Source organism: Cervus canadensis, chromosome 1 (assembly GCF_019320065.1).
Source record: "Cervus canadensis isolate Bull #8, Minnesota chromosome 1, ASM1932006v1, whole genome shotgun sequence".
NCBI classification, from domain to species: Eukaryota; Metazoa; Chordata; class Mammalia; order Artiodactyla; family Cervidae; genus Cervus; species Cervus canadensis.
Window position 1 is genome coordinate 13,595,526 of NC_057386.1, and position 24,277 is coordinate 13,619,802.

The window sequence follows — 24,277 nt, forward strand, 5'->3', positions numbered from 1 at the left end:
GTTAACATTGCCTCCTTTGAGGTCTGTTTATAGTATATCCTATTTATGGAACTTAAAAAGCATTTCAGAAAGGCACACATTAATCTGTGAGGAATTTCTCATCTTGTCCTTTTTCCTTCTGATGCTTGCATAGCTATATCAAGACTTGTCTGAGAAAAATAGTCCAGCATTTAAAATAGCTAATGAAATTTTAAACTTTCCTATCAGTGCAGTTTTCCCTGTTCTTCTAGACATCAGGATTCTTTCACACACTTTTTGAAGTCTTAATAAATTATCCTTTTCTCCAACTTAAGACCAGAATCTGCTTTCAAAGTATTACGCAAATATTAAAAAAAATTAAAAAATGATTTTACTGTAATTTCAGATAGATAATTGAACTTTCTAGTTTGAATTATCTGGGTGAAATACCCCAGATTTGTGATTCTCTGTAATCTTGGAAGATTGCCTTTTCCAGATACATTATTGTCCTTAATTGTCTAAATAACTTGAGTTATAGATCCTCCCTGCGTTTTAGGAGAAACCTAACCATGGGAGATTGTGTGTGGAAGGGGTCACAAACTTGAATGGTGCAGAGTTCAAGTGAATTAAAGATGCGAAGTGGTCTTTTTTTTTTTTTTTACTAATAGTACATAATTGCAATTGGTGTTAAAGTTTATTTGCCTTGAAAAGCTAGCCCTATTGGAATTTTAGTCTCTTTTTACTTTTACAGACAGTGCTGTTCTAAATGTGCTAGAGATGTATCTTTAGTCACCCAGACTGGTGTTTTTACGAGGTAGATTCCTAAGATAAGATTGTTGGGTCACATTTAATAGGCTGAGCCAGGTTATACCCTCATTACCTACTTGTTCTTAGACCTTCCCCAGTCTGTGTTTATGTGGCTTTTAAATGGATTTTTTCTGGAACTTACTGAAGTTTACTCAGATCTTTAGCAGGTGTTCTTGGATATAGACAGGCCCAAAGTCCTTTCCTCATCGATTTATTGGTAAATACACCTATTTGTATTATGAGAGCCTGAGGTTTAGCTCCTGAACTGTGTCTCTGAGAGTTATCTGACCAAGTGGGCATGGAATTCTTTATTGCTCTTCAGCTTGAGTTTGACCTTCTAGAAGCCATTCCTCTGTGACTAGATGATCCTAATGGGCAAGAGATTGGCACACTTTCTCTTATAAGGTGCTGGATAGTAAATATTGTGGTCTTTGTGGGCTAGACTGTCTCTGCTGTAACTACTCAACTCTGCCATTGTAGCGTGATGACAACTGGAGACTACAGGTAAACAGGCAAGCATGGCTGTGTGTGAATAAAACTTTATTTATAAAAACGGCCTTGGGCTGGCCAGCTTGCCAACCCTGTTCTGAGGTCTTGATGTTCATTCATCTGTGATTTGGATAACTAGGTTAGGAAAAGAGCTTTGAATTTTTAAAATACCACTTAAAAGTCTAGAAAGAACTTCAGTTTGTAATTTTTGCTTTCTCTCTTTTTTTTTTTTTTGCTTTTTCTCTTTATCAGGAAAGAACTATAGAAAACTCAGAAGATAGCGTTAATAGTTTGGTCACTCTCCTTACATAACCAGCTTTGTGTGGGTGTGTGTGTATTAATTTGAGGAGTACTTATTATGTAGAAAAGTACCTTTTTTTAATAAAACTAGATAATGCATAATTGGTTTTGCAAATCTTTTCCCTTATACCATATGATATCTTACTATATATTTAAATAATTTGTCTACGAACATGTCTGCTCTCATGGAGTCATGGATTTTAAAAATCAGTTTTGTATTTAGCCACTTCTCTTTTCTGATTGTTTCTGGTAGCTTATTTGCTGGGCTGGATTTTCTAGGAATAAAGTTGCATCATTTTCAAACGTGAATCATGTGCATACATCTGCTATTCTTATGTTTATTTCTTCTTTTTTTTTTTCTTTTCAAGTTGTATTACCTGCCATCTCCAAAGCAATGTTAAATATTAGTTGAAATGAGAAGCATCTTTGTGTTCTTTCCAAATTTAATGAGACTGATGCTAATATTTCACTGTTAATTGTTATGCTAGCTATTGACTTTTTTTGTTTTTTTGCCGTCCTAGTAAGCATATAAGGATATTTCATTTTGGTTTTGAATTTAAGTGCATTGTTGCTTATGTAATGTGCTTGCATTTTCTTCTGGTCTGTGGCTTGTGTTTCTTTAACTGTCTAATCCATGAGCACATTTTGTCTCTCCATTAATTCAAGTCTTTGATCTCTTTTATCAGTGTTTTTTTTTTTTGTTTTAAGCATACTGGTCCTGTTCATATTATTGCATTGTATCTAAGTCTTTCATGATTTTTGGTGCTATTATATCTGGTACTTATTTTTTTTTTTTGCTGACAAAGCAAGAGATTTTAGTGGGAAAGGGCACACGGGTGGAGAGCAATGGAGTAAGGGAACCCAGGAGAACTGCTCAGGTACTTATTTTTTAAATTTGAACTTGGGGACTTCCTTGGTGGGTTCAGTAGTTAGGACTCTGTGCTTCCAATGCAGAGGGCAGGATTTGATCCCTGATTGAAAAACTAAGATGTCACATGCCTCATGGTGAGACCAAAAGAAAAACATAGAATTTGAATTTCCAGTTATTAATTGTTATAATAAAAATATAATTGATTTTTGTGTATTGATCTTTGTGACCTTGTTAAACTCAAGTGCTAGTCTAGTAGATTTTGGGGAGGGGGGCGGATTTTTTTCCTGGGATTTTCTACATAGGTAATCATGTTGTCTGGCAAATAGAGATTGTTTTAAGTCTTCCTTTTCCAAGCTAAATTTTCTTTTTCCTATTGAAGTATAATTGATTTACAATATTGTGTTAGTTTCAGGTATGTAGCAAAGTGATTCAGTTTTATATATGTCTGTTTCTTTTCTTTTTTATTCTTTTCAATTATTAGTTTATTACAAGATATTGAATGTAGTTCCCTCTGCTATACAGTAAATCCTTGTTTATTTTATGTATGAGAGTATGTATCTGTTAATCCCATACTCCCGTTTATCTCTGCCCGCTTTCCCCTTTGGTCAGCATAAGTTTGTATGTCTGTTAGTCTGTTTCTGTTTGGTAAACAAGTTAATTTGTACTGTTTTTTTAGATTTCACATATAAGTGGTGTTTTATAATATTTGTCTTTCTCTGTCTGACTTACTTCACTTAGTCTGATAAATCTCTAGGTTCATCTTTGTTGCTTCAAATGGCATTGTTTCTTTTCTTTTTTTTTTTATGGCTGAGTACTATTCTGTTGTGTATATATACCACATCTTTATCCATTCATCTGTTGGTGGCCATTTAAGTCGCTTAAGTCTTGGCTATTATAAAAAATTGGCTTCTGTTTAACTTCATATGTTAGAGTATGGCTAAATGTTTAAAAAATGAAGTCATTTGAGATTTGTTTTATGACTTAGAATATTGTCTGTTTAGGTGACTATTCCATATGTACAAGGGAGGAAGATTCTGCTGCTATTTGGTAGAGTGTTCCATAAATGTCAATTAGGTGAAGTTTGTTGATGCTGTTGTTAAAGTCTTCTGTATCCTTGTGGATTTTCCATCTACTTGTTCTGTTGATTACTAAGATAGGAGTGTTGAAATTTACAACCATTGTTAACAGTTTTGTTCTCTGTCTCCCTGCAGTTTTGTATGTTATCATGTATTTTGTGGTTCTGTTATTAGATTCATAAACATTTATGGTTGTTTGCCTCCTTGATTATTTGACCTCTTTATCATTATGAAATGACTTTCTTTACTCCGGTAATAGTCTTTGCTTAAAATCTGTTTGGTATTAATATATCAAATTTAGTTTCACACTTTTTTAATGAGTGTTAGCATGGTATATCTTTTTCCACGCTTGTACTTTTAGTCTACTGTGTCATTCTTTTTTTTTTTTTTGAAGTTTTGAAAACTTTTATTTTATATACAAAGAGCTAGTATTATTTCCGCCTAGGGGTGATGTGCTGGATGAGCCATCTAAGGAAGTTCAGTTAGTCCAACTTAATGAAGCTGATGTCCTTCGCATACTGGCGGAAACACTGGCGGCACATATTGAGGCCGTATTTCCAGATCAGACCGTGCCGGTTTGAGCAGACCCGGCAAGAGCGAGAACCCTGGCCGAATTTTCTCGGATGGCTCCAGTAGAGCTGCTGGTGACCCATGTTGCTTTCTCGGTTGCAACGAGGTAAAAGGAACGAGAAAGCGTACGCATGCGCTCTTCAAAATTTTAGGTACTGTGTCATATTTTAAAGGGGTTCCTTGTTTGTTTTTTAATCCAGTCTTATGACAATGAATTTAGATTATTTACATTAAATATATTTATTTTTTTCTTTTTTGGCCTTACTGCAAGGCTTGTGGGATCTTAGTTCCCCAATGAGGGATTGAACCCTGGCCCTCGGAAGTGTTCATTGAACCCTGGCCTGCCAGGGAATTCCCACCTTTTTTATTTTTCTTTTGGTTCCTCTGTTTCCTCTCTTTCCTGCCTGCTTTTTGCATTAGTTGAATATTGTCCTATTTTAATTTATTAGCTTTTTGGTTATACTTGTGCTACTTTTTTAGTGGTTCCTCTAGGAATTGCAAAATACTTACCTACTTAGTTTTTTATCCCTTTAGGTAAAATTTTAAAGTGTCACAACCATAAAGGTTCACTTATCCTAGCCCCTTCCCCAATGCTGTAATTGTCACATATATGTCTACAGTTGTCTCTTTTTATTTATGGGGGACTGATTCCCAGGACCCCTGCAGGTAATCAAAATGTCCATATGTCAAGTCCCTTATATAAAGTGGCACAGTACAGTCGGCCTTCTGAATCAAACTCTATTTACATTGAAAGCCCCACTAGACGTTGTGACAATTTTTTGCTCTCAACCATTATACATATTTTAAAGCGCTTAAGAGTTGAAACTACCTTTTTTGTTTGTTTTTTAATTTATTGCTCTTCCTTTGTTCCTGAAAGTTCAGTTTTCACTCTGGTATTATTTCTCTTTGTTTTACTATTTTTACCATTTGTTTTAAAGCAGAATTTCAGGCATCAAGTTCTTGTAGTTTTTCTTCATCTGAAATGTTTTAATTTTTCCTGAATTGTTGAGGGTATTTTTGAAGGTTATAGAATTCTGGGTTGATACTTCTGTAAGCACTTGAAAGATTATTCCACCCTCTGCAGTTATTTGAATTATTGTTCTCTCGTGCATATTGTTGTTTTCTCTTGCTCTTTGTAGATTTTCCCTCAACTGTACGTTCTGGGATTCCTTCCATACTCTGGCTTGCAGGGGCCCCCTTTGCTTGATCTACTGGCCAGAAAGATGTGATTTCCTTGTAGTTTCTGTAATTGGAGCCTCCCTTGAGGCAGGGCCCAGAAAGGGCAGGGGGAGTAAAATAACAAAACTGGGATTTCCCTCGTACTCTTCAGCTCCAGGGGACTTCTGCCCAAAAGACAGGGTTTCTCTGCGTTTTTCCTGTTCCTGCTTCTTGCCACAGATCAACTGTGAGCTTATTCTATTCCAGGAGAAAAAATAGGGAAACAAGCCTCTGCTTGTTGTTGGTTGTTGCTTCCTCTAAGTTCCGACTCTTCTACCCCGTCCTTGTGCTTTTGCTTTCCCCTCCCCCAGCCCCCAGTTGTTTGGTGGTTGCTTCTTTTGTACTCTGTCTAGAGGTTTTAGTTGCAGCTTGGTGGACCCATTGGCTCTAGTGAGCTTACGCCACATCTTGACTTGGCTTTGGGCCACATTCTTCTTATGAGCTGCGTAGTGTTCCCTTGTGCGGAAGTACAATGTTATAGTCTTTTTATTTTAGTCAGTTCCTTATTGGTGGATGTTTAAATTATTTACAGCTTCTGGCTGTTGCAAACAGCACCAAAATGAATATATATGTGAGTATGTTATATGGTAAATTCTTAGGAAGGGAATTGCTGGATTAAAAAGTAAGTATTATTCTGTAATTTTTCATAGATAGTTAAACATAGTATACTTTTGGATTTTATTTACTATTTTAAAAAATGATTTGTTTTCATTTTTAGCTGCACTGGGTCTTTGCTGATGCTCACGAGCTTTCTCTAGTTGCAGTGAGTGGGGGGCTACTCTTGGTTGCAGTGTGTGAGTGTCTCATTGTGGTGGCTTCTCTTGTTGCAGAGCACAGGCTGAGGTGTGGGGTCTTCTTGTGACATGTGGGCTCGGTAGTTGTGGCCCAGGGGGCTTAGTTGCTCCATGGCATGTGGGATCCTCCTGGACCGGGGATTGAACCAGTGTCCCCTGCATTTCGAGGAGGATTCTTAACCACTGGACCACCAGGGAAGACCTTATTTGCTATTTTTAATATGTACTTTAAATTTTAGTTTAGTAACTATGATTGGCCCATCATTTCTTTTGTGGAAGGGAGGATGCTTCTCTTTGTTAGGTTTTGGTGTCACTGTTATCCTGGTTTTTTTAAAAAGGACTTTTAAAATCTTCTTTTTCTGCCCTCTGAAATATCTCAGCTGTTCTATGGATAAGAGCTCGCTGACATCTTCCTCAGTTTCTCCTGTCATTATTGGTTTGTTTTCTGGGTTTTTTTTTTTTTTTCCTATTTTTGATTTAGTTTTGGTGTTCAGTAATTCTTTGACAGTTGTCCTTGCACTCAGGGTTTAGACTTTATTAGCATTATTTTAATAGCTTCTGTACCTGTGGCAAGTTCTCCTTTATCATCACCAATTTTATTTATTGTACTCGGTCCCACCTTTTCTTTTTTTTAAAAATTTTTAATTGGAAGAAAATTGTTTAAATGTGTTGGTTTCTGCCGTACAACAGCACAAATCGGCCATAATTATACATATGTCGCCTCCGTCCCTTCCCCCGCCCCACGCCTCTCGGTCGTCACAGCGCACCAGGCTGGGCTCCCTGTGTTGTCCAGCATCTTCTCACCAGCTCTCTGTTTTACACGGGGTAGTGTATATATACTGCCTTCTCCTTTCATCCCGCTCTTCTCTTCCCTCACTGTGTCCAGAAGTGCATTCACTCTATCTGCATCTCTGTTCCTTCCCTGCAATTAGGTTCATCAATACCATTTTTCTAGGTTCCATATATATGTGTTAATATACTATATTTCACTCTGTGTAAGTGAAGTGAAGTCGCTCAGTCGTGTCCGACTCTTTGCGACCCCTTGGACTATAGCCCACCAGGCTCCTCTGTCCATGGGATTTTCCAGGCAAGAATACTGGAGTGGGTTGCCATTTCCTGCTCCAGGAGATCGTCCCGACCCGGGGATTGAACCTGGGTCTCCCGCATTGTTGGCAGGTGCTTTACCATCTGAGCCACCAGGGAAGTCTGTTACTCTGTATAACAGTCTCTACATTCATCCACCTCACTTGAACTGACTCAGATTATTCATTCTTTTTTTTGACCGAGTAGTATTCCATTGTATATATGTATCACATCTCTATCCATTCATCTGTTGATGCACATCTAGGTTGCTTCCATGTCCTAGCTATTGTAAATAGTGCTGCTATGAACATTGGGTGCATGTGTCTTTTTCAATTATGGTTTTCTCAGGTATATGCCCAATAGTGGGATTGCTGGGTCATAGTTCCCATCTTTTTTGATTAGGTTAGTTCTGGTTGGGCCCTGTAGATTGCCTCTGACTGTGCTCTTCACTGTTCTACTTCCTCTTTGTGGACACTTGAGTTTATGACCTGTGTTTACTTTTTAGTCTCCTAGATCCCTTAAGGTTTTTAAAAAAAGTGTTTTAAAGGCTCTTGCTGCTACTCTGTTTCTGTCCGGTTCTCCTTGGAGTTTTTATAGTTGTGCTTTATGTTGTTTGATTGTTTGATGCCAGTTTATTTGGTTTATTAATTCATGCAGCAACTAACTCAGGAATCTATTACGGGCCAAGCACTCTCCTGAGTACTAGGCCTGACAAGTCAAACAAAATTGTCCTGGCCACTGTGGAAGTTGCAGTCTAGTGGAGGCACATGTTAATTGAATGAAACTCTTAAGAGTTGAAAATGTGATAAAATACTATGAGGGAAAAGATCTGAATGAATGAGGATCTGGCCACTTGAAAGAGTGGGAGGGAATATTCTAGGCAGAGAGAACAGCTGTGGGGAGACAGAAAGCTTTGCGAGGTCCAGGAGGCCAGTGTTACTGAAGCAGAAAGAAAGGGAGAGCGGCTGAGGTTGGAGCGGTCGGCAGGGCCCACCTCACGGAGAGCCTTGTGGGTCTCAGAAAGGAGTTTGGTGGGGGCTCACTGAAAGGCTGAAACTTGCAGACTGACTCAGTCCAGTCATATTTGCTTTTTATTAAGTTGTTCATAACTTCTATATCTTCATTGTAGACTGCATCCTTTATCATTACAAAATGTTTGTTTAATTTAGGGATTTTAAAATTCTGCTTTGAATTAAACTTTTATGAACCCTTTTTGTTTTCATTTCCTACCTGGGGCATCCTGTTGAAAATAGCTAGTAGGTGGTTGGTTGGAAATAATGTCTCTGGGGTTAGGAAGAGAGGTCTGGGTAGAGAAATGCATTTAGAAGTCATTGATATTTGGGTGGTAATTGAGTCCACTGATAATTAAGGAAAAGCAGGAGAATCTGCTGAGGACTAAACTTTGGGGAATTTGGTATGTAAGAGAGATGTTTGGCAGAGGAATACCGGTCAGGGAAAATGAGTCGTTTGGCAGAGGAAGTTTAGAAGTGTGTTGTGGCCAAATATGTCAGATGTTTTCAGAGAGAGGCTGGGTGAAACAGGTGATATGTTAACTATTAGTTGATGTTCTTGAGTTTGCAGTTAATTTAATAATCTTATTTAATCTTAATCTATATTTAGACTATAACATGATACTTCCTCTTAGCTTATATATTGAAAAAATGAAAACAAATAATTGAAGCAATTAAAAGTAAGAAACATATTTTCTAAACACTACATAATTTCAAATATGAAGAAAAGCTGAAAGAATAGTACAGTGAACACCCAGTATACCTTTCTCTTGAATTCACCAATTTTTTAAAAAACATTTTTGCTGTATTTATTTTCTCAGTCTTTTAAATTTTTCTTTTTGCTGAACTGTTTGGCAGTAAATTGCAGGCATCATGACATTTCACTTCTAAATTCTGCAGCATACTCAATTCATTTAATTTAGCACAGATATAATATAATATAATATTCCATTTCAAAATTTCCCAATTGCCCTTTATTGCTGTTTTGTCTTTCTGTTTATCCAGGATTCAGTCAAGGGTCATGTGTTGTTTTTGGCTGATATCTCTTTTGTTCCTTTAATCTAGAGCTGTCCTGTCACTTTTGGAGAGGGACGGGTTCTTTTGTGATAATAACTTTTTGTTTTTTTTGGCCACATTGTGCGGCTTGTAGGATCTTAGTTCCTTGACCAGGAATCAAACCCAGCCCCTCAGCAGTGAAATCGTGGAGTCCTAACCACTGGGTCACCGGGGAATCCCCAACAGTGATATTTCTTAATTGTTTAGGCCAGTTGTCTTCAGAGCGTCTCACTGTTTGGGTTTATCTGATTGTTTTCTATAGACTCAGTTTAGATGTTTTTGGTGGGAATTCTGTGTATGTTGTGTCTTCCTTTGCGCATCTCAGCAGGAGGTATGTCATCAGTTTGTCCCATTATTGACAATAAGTTTGATCACTTTGTAAATGTTGAGTCTGCCTTTTAAAGGTTCCCTTTTCCCCTTTGAAAGGAACAGGTAATTTATGAGGTGATATTGTGAGAATATCCCATTGCCCATCAGGCTTTCACCCAGTGGTTTTAGCATTCATTCAGGCCTTGCCTGAATCGGTTATTACACTCGTGATTGCATAATGGTTTTTTTCTGATTTTTCATTCTTTCAGATATCAGTCAGCATTTGAAGAGCTCTCCCTTCCTCCCTTTCTTTTGAGTGTTACTGTGGACTGATGGATTCTTTTTTAATTCATTGTGAAAACTTAAGAGTTTTTTTTTTTTTTTTAAAGAGATTTTTATATCATAATAGTTCTTGTTCCAGATATTTAAGAAGCAAGATTCTTTGGTTATGTTACTTAAAATGTTTCGGAACTGTTCTAGAAATGTTTTATTTGGAGAAGAAACTAAAGAGGTATAATATGAAAAATTTTTATTTTTCAAAGGCTAAAAGAAATTAGTAAATGAATTCTTCAACTTTTGTTGAAGCCAGAATTTCACCTTTTCTACTGTAGTGAAAAATTTCTTGGCTATGAAGAAAGTAGCATATTCAGAAATGGTTGAACCACCATTGAGTTCAGTGGTAAGTCCCACTCCAGTATTCTTGCCTGGAAAATTCCATGTGCAGAGGAACCTGGTGGGCTGCAGTCAGTGGGGTTGCAAAGAGTCGGACCCAACTGAGCGCATAGTAGTGCTAATTTTCAGGGGCTTCCTTGGTGGCTCAGATGGTAAATAATCCGCCCTCAATGTAAGAGACCTGGGTTTGATCCCTGGGTGGGTAAGATCCCCTGGAGAAGAGAATGGCTGCCCACTCCAGTATTCTTGTCTGGTGAATCCCATAGACGGGGGAGCCTGGCGGGCTACAATCCATGGGGTCGCGAAGAGTTGGACACGACTGAACAAATAGGCATACTATGGAAGTAAGCTTTTCAAATGTAAGAAACTTTCCTCTTAAAATAATTAGAAAATATTTCAAACATTCAAAAAGTTTGAAAAATAAGGTAATGTACACTCTTTAACACCCTAGCCAGATTTAGTAAATACTGACATTTTCTCCATATTTGTTCCAGTTCTATTTTAAGAGAATGTTAGAGGTTAAGTTAACATTCTCTCTCCTTTTCCCTTCCTTGCCCCTCCAGAGGTATTTATTCTCCTGAAGTTGGTGTGTATCATTCCCATCCATGTTTTTATACTCGTCCTGTATATGTTTATGGACTTCCTGGTGACTCAGGCGGTAAAGAGTCTGCCTTCAATGCGGGAGACCTGGGTTTGATCCCTGGGTTGGGAAGATCCCCTGGGGCAGGAACTCCAGTATTCTTGCCGGGAGAATTCCATGGACAGGGAATTCTCAGTCTACAGTCCATGGGGTTGCAAACAGTCAGACACAACTGAGCAACTTTCACTTTCACTTACATATGTTTATATGCCGTTATTGTTTTATATTTAAAATTTTTACATAGATGGTCTTTGGGTGTTTGATTAACTTGCTTGTTTTACTTTTTAAAAAGTATTCGTTATTCGTGTTGATACACCTAGTTCATCTGTTTTTAAATACAATGTAGTATTCTGTTATATTTATCCATTTCCTCCTGATGAACATGTAGGTTATTTCCAATTTTGGGGGTGCTTCTTTAGAATGCATACCATGTACTCTTTATCAATTCTTAAATCTATATGTATATGTGTATATTTATATGGATTTCTTTATCTGAGGCTTGCATCTTTATTTCAGTTTTGATAGACTCCTTATTTTGCTGGAATTTCACAGAGAATGCTTTTAGTATTTTGCGATTGTTTTAAAGAGAGAGACTACTGAAATGTGTTTCAGCCTTGTGTTGTTAACCCAGTGGGTTAAGGTTGTGGAGTAGTCCCTAGATATATTTCTAGACCAGGGTTCTCCAAAGAACTTTCTGGAGTGATGGAAATGTTCTGTATTTATACTGTCCAGCCTGGTAAGCCACTAACCATACATGGCTATTAAGCACTTGAAATGATGCCACTTGTTAAAATTTTTGCTTTAGGTGTTCAAACTTTCTAACTCTGATTGATCTCCTTTAGCTGCTATTTCTGCCACCTGCACAAAGGACTCTTGTTATTTCTCAAATGCCTTTTACCTGAGAGGTTGACTCAAGTGGTTTTTTTAACAATAGGGGAGAAAGTCTAATGCAGTAAAGAGCATAAGCTTAAGAGACAGGTGGACTTCTCCTTTACTGTAACTCTTCGTGGCACTGACTATGTTACCTTGGACCAGTCATTCAGCCTTTCTATATGCATCTTTAAAAGGAGATAATAATAATACCTAGTTCATGGAGTTGATGTGGAGATAATGCATTTAAATGTGTTTATTAGCACAGTTCCTCTCTGTGGTGTATAGGAAGCCCTTGTGAAAGCTAGCTGCTATTTTTCCTGTTATTACTGAAATGGAAGGATAGAGAATGGAGACAAAGGAGATTCCCTGGAAGAGCACAAACTTGTGAGTAATAATCTTAAAGCTAGATTGGAGCACTATTCCAGATCAAAGGGAGATATCCTTGTTTGGACAAATTAGTTTCATAATTTAAAAAAAGTGTGTGTTAGTTGCTCAGTGGCGTCTGACTCTTTGCAGCCCCATGGACAGTAACCCGCCAAGCTCTGCTGTTGATGGAATTCTCTAGGCGAGAACACTGGAGTGGTTAGCCATTACCTTCCACAGGGGATCTTGCCGACTCAGAAATTGGACCTGGGTCTCCTACATTGCAGGCAAGATTCTTTACTGCCTGGGCCACCAGGGGAGTCTGATTTTAAAAAGATGACTAGTAAATATATTGTTGTTCAGTTGCTAAGACGTGTCTGCCTGTTTGTGACCTCATGGACTGTAGCCCACCAGGCTCCTCTGTCCATGGGATTTTCCAGGCAAGAATACTGGACTGAGTTGCAGTTTCCTTCTCCAGGGAATTTTCCTGACCCAGGGACTGAACCCCAGTCTCCTGTATTGGCAGGTGACTTCTTTACCACTGAGCCACCTGGGAAGCCCAGCAAGCATATTACAGATGATTTATTTTGTTATGTCATTCATGGTTTATGTGTAACATTAGATTAAAGAATGAGACTTGATTAGATACTGAATATTAACTTCTGTTGGAAACAAACTTCACTCACTCTGTATACCAATACTGAGTGTACATCTTTCTTCCGTCAGATAGCAGTTAGAAATAGGGGGACAATACTAACATTTTTTTTTTTCGTAGAAACACACATATAGAGAGAGCTATGGGGTCTAAAAGTCTGAAAATATTGTAAATATCCTTCTTAGTAGAATACAATAAAAACGTGTAAGCCAAACTGAAAAATCTGCAGTGGCATCTGGATTTTAATCTTGACCTGACTGCACCCTGGATCTCTGCCCTTTGTAGGTAGTTTTGCTTCTGGGTATCATTTACTGAACACTTTTTAAATTTTAGTTATTACAATAAAACATGATCTGTGCTCTCAAGAAGTTAACACATGAGCTGAGGACCCATAATTGCCTGTAGTATAAACGTGCTCACGCTACAACAGAGAGCTGTACAAAGTGTCAGAGAAGCACGGGGCCTGGAGGCCCAGGAGAAGACGGAAAGGTAACATCTGATCAGGGCCTTGAAAAAGGTCTAGAATTTCTTGCAGCTTCAGCAAATGAAGGCAATATCTACTTAAAATGTATAGAGAAGTTTTTAAATGAAAACAATGGGAAATTAACAAATACAGATTGTGCCAACAGTGTATATTTAAAAAACTCCAGGCGTGTAGAAAAGGACCCCAAGCAACAGTTAACGCTTAATGTTATTGACCAGTTCTTCCAAAGAACTCAGAGAAGAGGGTGTCCCCATAGACCCTATTAAGTAAACCTCTATTATGGAATTCAAAGGAGTGGAAAGTATCGCCTCAGCAACTGCCAGGTTATTTAAATAGTGTACATAAAAACATAATTCTTCTGTTAAGGTAATAATCTGTCACATGGGCCAGAATCCTTGTTGTTCAGTCAAGAAACTCTGTGTTGGAAATACATTGACAAATTCTTGGTCTTTGGGGGTCCCCCCCCCCCCCCCAGCCCCCATGCAGACCACTTTCCATCCTTAGCGTTTTCTCTTTGTGGTCTTATTAATGTCTTTGATTAGGCTTCAGTTTCCTTTCACACCAGTCCTCTTCTAATCATGCCTTGAGGCAGCCTCTTAGCTTTCTTGATTTGAGTTTCCACAAAAGCTCTACTTTTTGCTTGATAGGTGGAATATCCAATTTCAGTAAAGCCCTAATTTTCAAACTTGACTGCACATGGGAATTATCTGGGGGAGAAAGGTTTAAAATACAGATTACTGAGCTTCACCTGGGGTCTGTAAATTTGAGTTGCATTTTGAGACTCTGCTTTTAACAGTTTCAGTTCAGTTCAATTCATTCACTCAGTCGTGTGCGACTCTATGTGACCCCATGGCTGGCAGCACGCCAGGCCTCCCTGTCCATCACCAACTCCCAGAGCTTGCTCAAACTCATGTCCATTGAGTCAGTGATGCCGTCCAACCATCTCCTCCTCTGTCATCCCCTTCTCCTGCCTTCAGTCTTTCCCAGCATCAGGGTCTTTTCCAATGAGTCAGTTATCAGGCGGCCAAAGTATTGGAACTTTAGCATCCGTCCTTCCAATGAATATTCAGGACTGATTTCCTTTAGGATTGACTGGTTGGATCTCCTTGCAGGTCAAGGGACTCTCAAGAGTCTTCTCCAACACCACAGCTCAAAAGCATCAATTCTTCAGTGCTCAGCTTTCTGTATGATCCAACTCTCACATCTGTACATGACTACTGTAAAAACCATAGCTTTGACTATACAGACTTTGTTGGTAAAGTAAAATCTCTGCTTTTTAATATGCTGTCTAGGTTTGTCATAGCTTTTCTTCCAAGGAGCAAGTGTCTTTTAATTTTGTGGCTGCTGCAGTCACCATCTGCAGTGATTTTGGAGCCCAAAAAAATAAAGTCTGTCACTGTTTCCATTGTTTCCCCATCTATTTGCCATGAAGTGATGGGACTGGACGCCATGATCTTTGTTTTTTTGAAATTTTAGTTTTTTTTTTTTTTTTTATTAGTTGAGGCTAATTACTTCACAACATTTCAGTGGGTTTTGTCATACATTGATATGAATCAGCCATGGATTTACACGTATTCCCCATCCCGATCCCCCCTCCCACCTCCCTCTCTACCCGATTCCTCTGGGTCTTCCCAGTGCACCAGGCCGGAGCACTTGTCTCATGCATCCCACCTGGGCTGGTGATCTGTTTCACCATAGATAGTATACATGCTGTTCTTTTGAAATATCCCACCCTCACATTCTCCCACAGAGTTCAAAAGTCTGTTCTGTATTTCTGTGTCTCTTTTTCTGTTTTGCATATAGGGTTATCGTTACCATCTTTCTAAATTCCATATATATGTGTTAGTATGCTGTAATGTTCTTTATCTTTCTGGCTTACTTCACTCTGTATAATGGGCTCCAGCTTCATCCATCTCATTAGGACTGGTTCAAATGAATTCTTTTTAACGGCTGGAAATTTTAGTTTTAAGCCAGCTTTTTCACTCTCCTCTTTCACTTTCATCAAGAAGCTCTTTAGTTCCTCTTTGCTTTCTGCCATAAGGGTGGTGTCATCTACATATCTGAGGTTATTGGTATTTCTCCCAGCAGTCTTGATTCCAGCTTGTGCTTCATCCAGCCTAGCATTTCACATGATGTACTCTGCATATAAGTTAAATAAGCAGGGTGACAACATACAGCCTTGACGTACTCTTATCCTAGTTTGGAACCAGTCTGTTGTTCCATGTCTGGTTCTAACTGTTGCTTCTTGACCTGCATACAGATTTCTCAGGAGGCAGATAAGGTGGTCTGGTATTCCCATCTCTTTAAGAATTTTCCACAGTTTGTTGTGATCCACACAGTCAAAGGCTTTAGTGTAGTCAATGAAGCAGATCTTTTTCTGGAATTCTCTTGCTTTCTCTACGATCCAGTGGATGTTGGCAATTTGATGTCTGGTTCGTCTGCCTTTTCTCAATCTAGCTTGAATATCTGGAAGTTATCGCTGAGTTCATGTACTATGGAAACCTAGCTTGGAGAATTTTGAGCATTACTTTGCTAGCGTGTGAGATGAGTGAAATTGTGCAGTAGTTTGAATATTCTTTGGCATTGCCTCTCTTTGGAATTGGAATGAAAACTGACCTTTTCCAGTACTGTGGCTACTGCTGAGTTTTCTGAATTTGCTGGCGTATTGAGTGCAGCACTTTCACAGCATCATCTTTCAGGATTTAAAATAGCTCAACTGGAATTCCATCACCTCCACTAGATTCATTTGTAGTCATGCTTCCTACAGCCCACTTGATTTCGCACTCCAGGATGTCTGGCTCTAGGTGAGTGATCACACCATTGTGGTTATCTGGGTCTTTAAGATCTTGTATAGTTCTCCTGTGCATTCTTTAGCAGTGTACCATGTGATTTTGCTGCACTTCCAGTTTTAGGATGGATAGTTTTCAAGGCAGCATCTCAAACTTTGTATCTTGGCCACTCTGGCCAGCGTGCCGTGCTGTGCTCAGTTGTGTCCGAGTCTTTGTGACCGTGCACTGTAGCCCGCCAGGTCCTCTCTCCAGGGGACTTCCCAGGCAAGAATACTGGAGCGGGTTGCCGTTTCCTCCTCCAGGAGATCTTCCTGGCCTAGGGATCGAACCCGCATCTCCTGCGTCTCCTGTCTCGGCAGGTGGATTCCTTACCACTGAGCCACCACGGCAGCCCCGGTGAGGCAGGCAGGATCCAGCCAGGGAAGGAGCCAGTGCCCTCCTCAGTGAGTGCAGAGGCCTCACCAGAGGGTGTCACGAAACTCCTGAGTGGTGTTTTTCAGATTGTGGGCTGCATGCCGCATGTTTTAAAAGCAGAAAAAGAATGGAATAGAAGATATTGAAATGGGATGGAAGAGAAGATATTAGTCTAAGTGAAAGTGAAAGAAAGTGAAAGTCGCTCAGTCGTGTCCCACTCTTTGCGACCCCATGGACTGTACAGTCTGTGGAATTCTCCAGGCCAGAATACTGGAGTGGGTAGCTGTTCCCTTCTCCAGGGGATCTTCCCAACTCAGGGATCGAACCCAGCTCTCCCACATTGCAGGTGGATTCTTTACCAGCCGAGCCACAAGGGAAGCCCAAGAATACTGGAGTGGGTAGCCTATCCCTTCTCCAGCAGATCTTCCCAACCCAGGAATCGAACCAGGGTTTCCTGCATTTCAGGTGGATCCTTCACCAGCTGAGCTATGAGGGAAGCTAAGAGTAGTGCTTAAAAGATTTTAGTTTTGGGCTGTATACTAGATTGAGGTATAAAATGTATTCTTATTTTGGGTCGTGGACAAAAAGTTGGCAGACTGCCCTCTCAAGGTTATGTGTATAGCCTTAACCTGGCTCTTGCTGACTTGCTCCCCAAAGTGGTGGTGCCACTTTAGGGTCCCAAAGGTGATATACCAGTGTTTCTGTCGTCTGTTCTTCTCAACAGTTTGTTTGGATGGACTTTAAAACTTTTGTCTGTTGATGAGTATGAAACAGTATCTCATTGTGGTTTTACTCCGCCTTTTCTGGATAGCTAGTGAGGTCGATGTTAATCACTTTTTTCTTTAATACAGGAAAATTAATCTAATTTATCTGCTAGATATTAGATCAGTGTTGCAATGGTAATGAGCATAATCCTCAGTGGTATATTATAAATACATTTCCCTGAATAGTTGAAATGACTTGACTTGCTAGTACTAATGATTGACAGTTGAGGGGCGTAAGTGGTTTAATTTTACGAGTTTTCTCTTTATACACTATACTCTATGCTTAAACGTGAATCTTTGAATTTGGCATAATGACCTTATATTTGTGTTCATACAAAACGATCAGTAGCCATTATTACTAGCATCGTTTTATTGATTTGAATATTAATATTTTTATGTATTTGCACAGATACCTGCCCAGTATTTTTCTTAAAATATAGTAAAAATATGTGCATGTGATGTTTAAGACTATAAAAGGATAAAAAAAATTAGCCTTTCTTCCTTCCTTTCCTCCATTTCTCCTCCCCAGAAGCAACTATGAAAAAGATTCTTATATGACCTCTTAGATGCATATACTATATTGCTCTTTCCCCCCTTTTTATTGTTTGTTTCTAATTTCTTTTCTCAAATGACATTCTCATCATTATTTTGTAGCTGGCTTTTTCTTCTATTTAATAACATATCTCCAAGATTTTTTATTTCAACCCATATGAATATCATCTTATTCTTTTCAACTGCTGTATTGGATGCTGTTATCTATATGCATTGTAATTTATGATTTAAGTATTGATGTATATTTAGATTAAATGAAAAAACCCAGAAAATACACACAAAGAAACTGTTGCATTAAGTATTTTGTACTTACTTAAATGCATGTGTCTATATCTGTAGAATAACTTCTAGGAGGTGGAATTGCTGGGTCAAAGGGCTTATGCCTTCAGATAAGATTTTTGCCAAATTGCCTTCTTAACAATTGAACTTATTTAAACTTTCCCAATAATACTTCAGAATGGACTGACTAGTATTTAATGTTAACTTTGAAAAGTGCTCACATTGTTCAGTGTGTATATAGTTGTAGTTTGAATATACCCTATTTTATGGTTTCCAGCTAGATACTGGAGTGTAGAATTTGTGAGCCTTTTTTTGCCTTTCTTCCTCTTACCTCTAAACCTAATAGAAAGCAAACATGCTTTAGCTTAAGATAAAGCTAAATGAATTGTTAAATATCAGAACACAGCGGTTATGCAAAATCTTTTAGAATCTGTGAAAGCTGATACTTTAAAATTAGACGTTGGACAGTGTTTCTGTTACTGTCTACTACAGAAGAGTACTATCAACAGTCTTTTTTTAGGGGAAAAAAAAGCATTAACTGCTCTCATTGATAGTCTTTAAATAGCAATTTTCTGAGTTTCTCATTATAAAAGATTTATATACTGTGTTAAATACTGTTCTAATCAGTTCCCTTTTATTTGCAAGTGGCAGAAAACCAACATGTTCACTTTAAGCAAAAGGGGAGTGGTTTTTGGTTTGTGTGACTGGGAAATTTGAATGACAGCTTCTGCCAGTACTCCTGAGTTATAGCAGTACTTTTCTCCTACTCCTTCTTCTGTCTCTTGTGTTTATTCCCTTCTTCCACAAGGGTGGTAAAGGTGGGTTGGCCCCAGACCACCTCTGGCTACCATCTTGGAAAGAACAAGCTTCAGAGTACTCACTCAACATCTGAATATAAAATATCAGGCAGGACTCTAGCTGGCCCGCAGTGCCAACGATCGGGAGATGGAATACTATGTTTGAGGACCCCATCAGATTCGGGTGGTGTAGGGGGAAGGCAGTTCTCCAAAGAGAGTGATGCTGGCAAATGCCGCTAGTAAAAGAAGCATGTCAGATCTTTCGTAGGTCTCAGAGGTGGGTGTTCAGCTGCAGAGGTGGAATAGATACCATGAACAGGTAAATTATAAGGGAACAAATGGCTCAGAGAAGGCGACAAGAATTCAGAAGAGTTTGGGGGAGTTAGAGTAGTCTTGTGCAGGAAGTGGCACCAGAGTCAGATGTTAAGGTGGCCATGTTACATTCCACTGCCCTTGATTTCTTGCTTCGTAAGGTCACTTTTATCTATCTTTTTCTTCGTTCTCACAGCCAGACTCTGAATCCAGGTCTGTATTTTCTCGGTAGTTGCAGAAGACGCCCTGTTTCTGATCTCTTCCCCTTGTCCTTTTCATTGTGCACACTGAAGCCAGCGAAGACTTTCTAGAACACTCTTCTCATGCCCTGTTCAGGTTCTCTTTACAACCTTCACTACTGTCTGAATAAAGTGCTGCACAAATGCCTGCACCTAACATTTAAGGATCCCTGTGTTCTGGTCCTCGAACTACTTTTCCAACCTTTCCTTCTGCAATCTTTTACTTGGACTCTATTTGACAGCATTTTGCATGAACAGCCGAGAGGAACTCAGGCACTGTCTCTATAAGCAGGTTTGTCTCAGTTGGTGACTTGTATTTCTTCTCTTGGATTTGAGGGATTCCTCTAGGTTCAGTCTTACCTTAATCCCTTTCGGCTTTCTTTTATTTATACTTAAGCAGCTGAGACCCAAATAATTTCCAGAAGACAGTGAAATGGACTGGATTACCATCATGATGCTTATCACTAATATGGTGATTCTGTGACTTAGTTGAGTCTGTGAAAACTGCATCTTTGTAGTAGATGAAAATTTGCTAAGATGAAGGAGGTTTCTTTCCTTACTACGTAGGGTGGGTGCTCAGTCACTAAAAGTTGTGTCTACCTCTTTGCAACCCCATGAACTGTAGCCTGTCAGGCTCCTCTGTCTGTGGGATTTCCCAGGCAAGAATACTGGAGTGGGTTGCCATTTCCTCCTCCAGGGGATCTTCCCGACCCAGGGATGGAACCTGCATCTTCTTGGCAGGCGGATTCTTTACCACTGAGCCACCAGGGAAGCCCCTTACTATATAGGCTCACCTGCGAAGTCTTGCCTAGGGTGATCCCTTGAACCTTTTTCTACAGAAAGTAATGGATATAGTCTTATTTGGAAAATCTTTCCAGTGAATGAATATGGGGAGTAGTGCTTTGTATAAAAGATCTTGACCTTTTATATCCTTTAGTATACTTTGTTCTCCTGGTGTCCTGTACCCTTTTAGTTTGTACCTAATGAGAGTTAGCTGGATCTGAGGAGGGCTTAGGAATGGGGGACGGAAGAGGCAATCAAGAGGTGACCAGCAGCCCAAATCCATGGTTACCATAAAGCTTAATTGTGAAAAACGAATTCAGTGTTAACTGATCTTGATAAAATTAATCCTGGTATTTAAAAACACATTTCTTGTTCTGTAAACATCATTGGAAAGTGTAATAATAGTAATGCAGGCATAGCATTTTAAGAGAAACTTGTTTCTTTCCACAAGTTTTCTTATTAAAATACTTCATAGACTTTTTCTGAGGATTGAATGAGATCTGCATGCTTGTTATAAACTAAGCTCTCAAATGATATGTGTTGGTATATTTATTTACATACATAGGCATTCCTAGACTGGACATCGCAGCTCATAACTTGGCAAGCAGGCACCTGCTTTTGCTTAATTTATACTGAAAAATTACAATCTGTTGTCTGTTTCTTAAGTGAACCCCCGACCTCATTTTCTCCCAGTATTGGAACCTTGCTTGTCTTCTCTCTTCCTTCCTCCTTCCTTTCTGTCTCAGCCCTAACCTTGAGCTTCATGTGGAACTCCGGAAGTACTTCTGGCCGAGGAAGAGGGCTGCTGCACCAGCGGACTTCCTGTCTGGTTGCTGAGAGCCATTTCTTACTGCAGCGGGCACCAGGTTGCGCCTGTTCTCTTGGAGATGTCTTTTTTTCATTTATATTCTCTTCGGGTCTTTCACAAATACACTGTTAACTTTTTTATCATGATTACTTATAAACCAGTTAACCCCTCTAGGTAATTGAGAACTGAATATAATTGCAATTTATTTTGTGCTTCTGGTTTGGGATATAATGGGAAAACTTTGCATTTAGATTTTCTACAGACTTAAAGATCAGAGCTAAATCATTGCTTCTTGGTTCTTTGAACTTGGCAGTTATTAGAAAAATAGAAGTATGGCATATCTCTTTTCGGGGGTATATGTCCAAACAGGAGAAACTAGAAAACCCATAGTTTGTAGAAATGAGGCCTTGATTTGTAATTATACCATTTCTTTCTTTACAGGTAGGCGAAAACCGAGAGTACATCGGCCTCGTTCTCCAATATTGGAAGAAAAAGACATCCCGCCCCTTGAATTTCCCAAGTCCTCTGAGGATTTAATGGTGCCTAACGAGCATATAATGAATGTTATTGCCATTTATGAGGTATTGCGGAACTTTGGCACGGTTCTAAGGTTATCTCCTTTTCGCTTCGAGGACTTCTGTGCGGCTCTGGTGAGTCAAGAGCAGTGCACACTTATGGCAGAGATGCACGTCGTGCTTTTGAAAGCCGTCTTGCGTGAAGAAGACACTTCCAATACTACCTTTGGACCCGCTGATCTGAAAGACAGCGTGAATTCCACGCTGTATTTCATCGATGGCATGACGTGGCCAGAGGTGCTGCGGGTGTACTGTGAGAGTGACAAGGAGTACCATCACGTTCTTCCTTACCAAGAAGCAGAGGACTATCCTTACGGACCAGTAGAGAACAAAATCAAAGTTCTGCAGTTCTTAGTCGATCAGTTTCTCACCACAAACATCGCCCGTGAGGAGTTGATGTCTGAAGGGGTGATCCAGTACGACGACCACTGTCGGGTCTGTCACAAACTCGGGGATTTGCTTTGCTGCGAGACCTGCTCGGCGGTGTACCATTTGGAATGTGTGAAGCCGCCGCTCGAGGAGGTGCCGGAGGATGAGTGGCAGTGTGAAGTCTGTGTAGCACATAAGGTGCCTGGTGTGACTGACTGCGTTGCTGAAATCCAAAAAAACAAACCCTATATTCGACACGAACCTATCGGATATGACAGAAGTCGGAGGAAATACTGGTTCTTAAACCGAAGACTCATAATGTGAGTAAATCTGGTCTTAGGTTTTTTTTTGGTGTGTATTTAAAATTAAGCCAGCTTCCTTCATGACTGATGTAGCAGAGCTGTGCTGCCGATGTGATACAAAGTTTTGTGATTTAATAATGAGCTGTATGCGTGTGTGCCAAGTCGCTTCAGTAGTGTTCGACTCTGCGACCCAGTGGACTGTCGCCTGCCAGGCTCCTCTGTCCATGGGATTCTCCAGGCAAGAATACTGGAGTGGATTGCCGTGTCCTTCTCCAGGTGATCTTCTCCACCCAGGGATCAAACCCACGTGTCCTACGTCTCCTGTATTGGCAGGTTGATTCTTTACCACTGGCACCATCTGGGAAGCCCAATGAATTGTATAGTTTAATAACTACTAATTTGAAGGAATATGTGCATTAAAACAAGTTTTTACAATTGTAAGGACAGAAGGGTATATGAGAAAAAGCAAAGTATACACCATTGTATTCAGTACCTAGGATGCAAAAATTAATTACTTAAAATTAATTGAAAACATTAATTACTAGGTGGAAAGCCACATGCCACTGTGGGCGCTTCCCCCATTAGATTCCCTGCACCGCCCCCAACCCCTGCTCCCACCCCCCAGGATAGTCTCCATCCTAACTTTGGTGTTAGGATTTTCTTGCTTCTCTTTTTAGTTTTGCTCTATCTGTATATGAAAAGAGGCAGCAAGAACAAACGAGCTGTCTCAGGAAAGATCGGTGCTGTCGTACTGATTGCAGTCTCCCAGAAGATAAACCCAGCAAACACATGGTCCTAGTCTTGGCTTGTGCTTTCCCAAGGGTTTTCAAGAGATTTCTTCCAGGCAGGGCAGTGGGAAGAGTGGGAGGAAGTCTGGGAAAGCAGAGGGTTAACCTTAGTGAGGGTGCTGGACAGGGTTGTAGTGTGTACTTGGTTTTGGACAGCCTGTAGAAGTATGGTCAGAGAGAGCAGGCTGCTTTGTAGTTTCAGCTTGTAAAGTTTTCAGAGCCTTCTTCAAGCTCTCAGAACTAGGTCAAAGCAGAAAATTTGTCGTGGGATGAAATGAAAGAGCAGGCGTGGAGAGGAGAGAAGGAACTTCATCAGCCCACGGCCAGACCAGGCCAGGTAGAGAGGAGGAGCTTAGCCAGGCCCACCCTTAGTTTTTAAAAATGGCACAGAATAAACAGCGAATTTCAGAATTTTGTACAGTTGTTGTCTTGCAGTGTTGCTGTTGAGAAATCTGAATCCATTCACTGCTTCTTTGTATAGAACCAGCTTGGACTTACCTGGAAGCTTATAGAACCTTCTCTTTGCCTTGGTGGTTCCTGCAGTTTTAGAGTGATACGGCCTCACGGGGGTCTGTTTTTGTCCATTGTGTGTGTGGTGGGCACTTTGAGTCTGACAGTTGAGTCAGTTCTGAGAACTTCCCTTGACGACTTCCTCCTCTCCTGTTCCCTGTTTCATTTTTCTTGAACTATTATTTTATTGAATGTTGGACTTCCTGTTTTGGTCTTCTGATTTTATCTTTTCTCTCCAGTTTTCCTCTTTGTCTTCTTTGGAGTGTGGGTGTGTGTGCGCACGCGTGCGTGTTGCTCGGTGTGCGTCTGTGTTGCTCAGTTTTTCTGGAAGATTTCTTTATCTTGGTCTTCAAGCCCTACTATTTATTTTTCCTTTCCTATCATATTTTTATTTTTTAAGAGCTCTTTTGTTCTTAAAATCATCCTCGTTTTTTAAAAATAACATAAAATCCTGGTCTTTTATTATTTTCTGGGAATAAGTTTCTCTTTTGAAGATTATTTTTGGTAGTTTTGATAGTTTTTCATTTATTTTTTCCCTCTCTGCATGGTCTCTGTTCCTTCTAGTCTGCTTCTTCCTGCTGTTTGTTTGTTTTGTCTCTTCCATCCTTAGAGGTCCATTAATCCTTAGTTTTCTCCTCTTGATTGATTAACCTTGTGGGGTTATACAGCTGATTGAAAGTTCTGAGCAAGTGGGTAGGCTATGTCAATTTTGAGCTTAACCTTTAGGTGATTTTTCTTAATCTTTGTTCTTGGTGATCCCCAGTGGCA

The 24,277-nt window shown here is 39.6% G+C and overlaps 2 protein-coding genes across 15 annotated transcripts in view; one reads left to right on the forward strand and one right to left on the reverse strand.

Annotated features, from left to right (window-relative positions):
• Positions 1-24,277, forward strand: part of BPTF (bromodomain PHD finger transcription factor) — a 137,733-nt gene that overhangs the window by 18,427 nt on the left and 95,029 nt on the right. For all 14 annotated transcript variants that reach the window (XM_043464245.1, XM_043464250.1, XM_043464256.1 and 11 more), the window contains exon 2: positions 21,407-22,229. In XM_043464245.1, the coding sequence (XP_043320180.1) occupies positions 21,407-22,229 (823 nt within the window). The remainder of the gene's footprint in view (positions 1-21,406; positions 22,230-24,277) is intronic.
• On the reverse strand, positions 3,878-4,218 carry LOC122439341 (40S ribosomal protein S29-like). Its single transcript, XM_043464417.1, has one exon. The coding sequence runs from the start codon at positions 4,152-4,154 to the stop codon at positions 3,984-3,986; it is 171 nt and encodes a 56-aa protein (XP_043320352.1). The 5' UTR covers positions 4,155-4,218; the 3' UTR covers positions 3,878-3,983.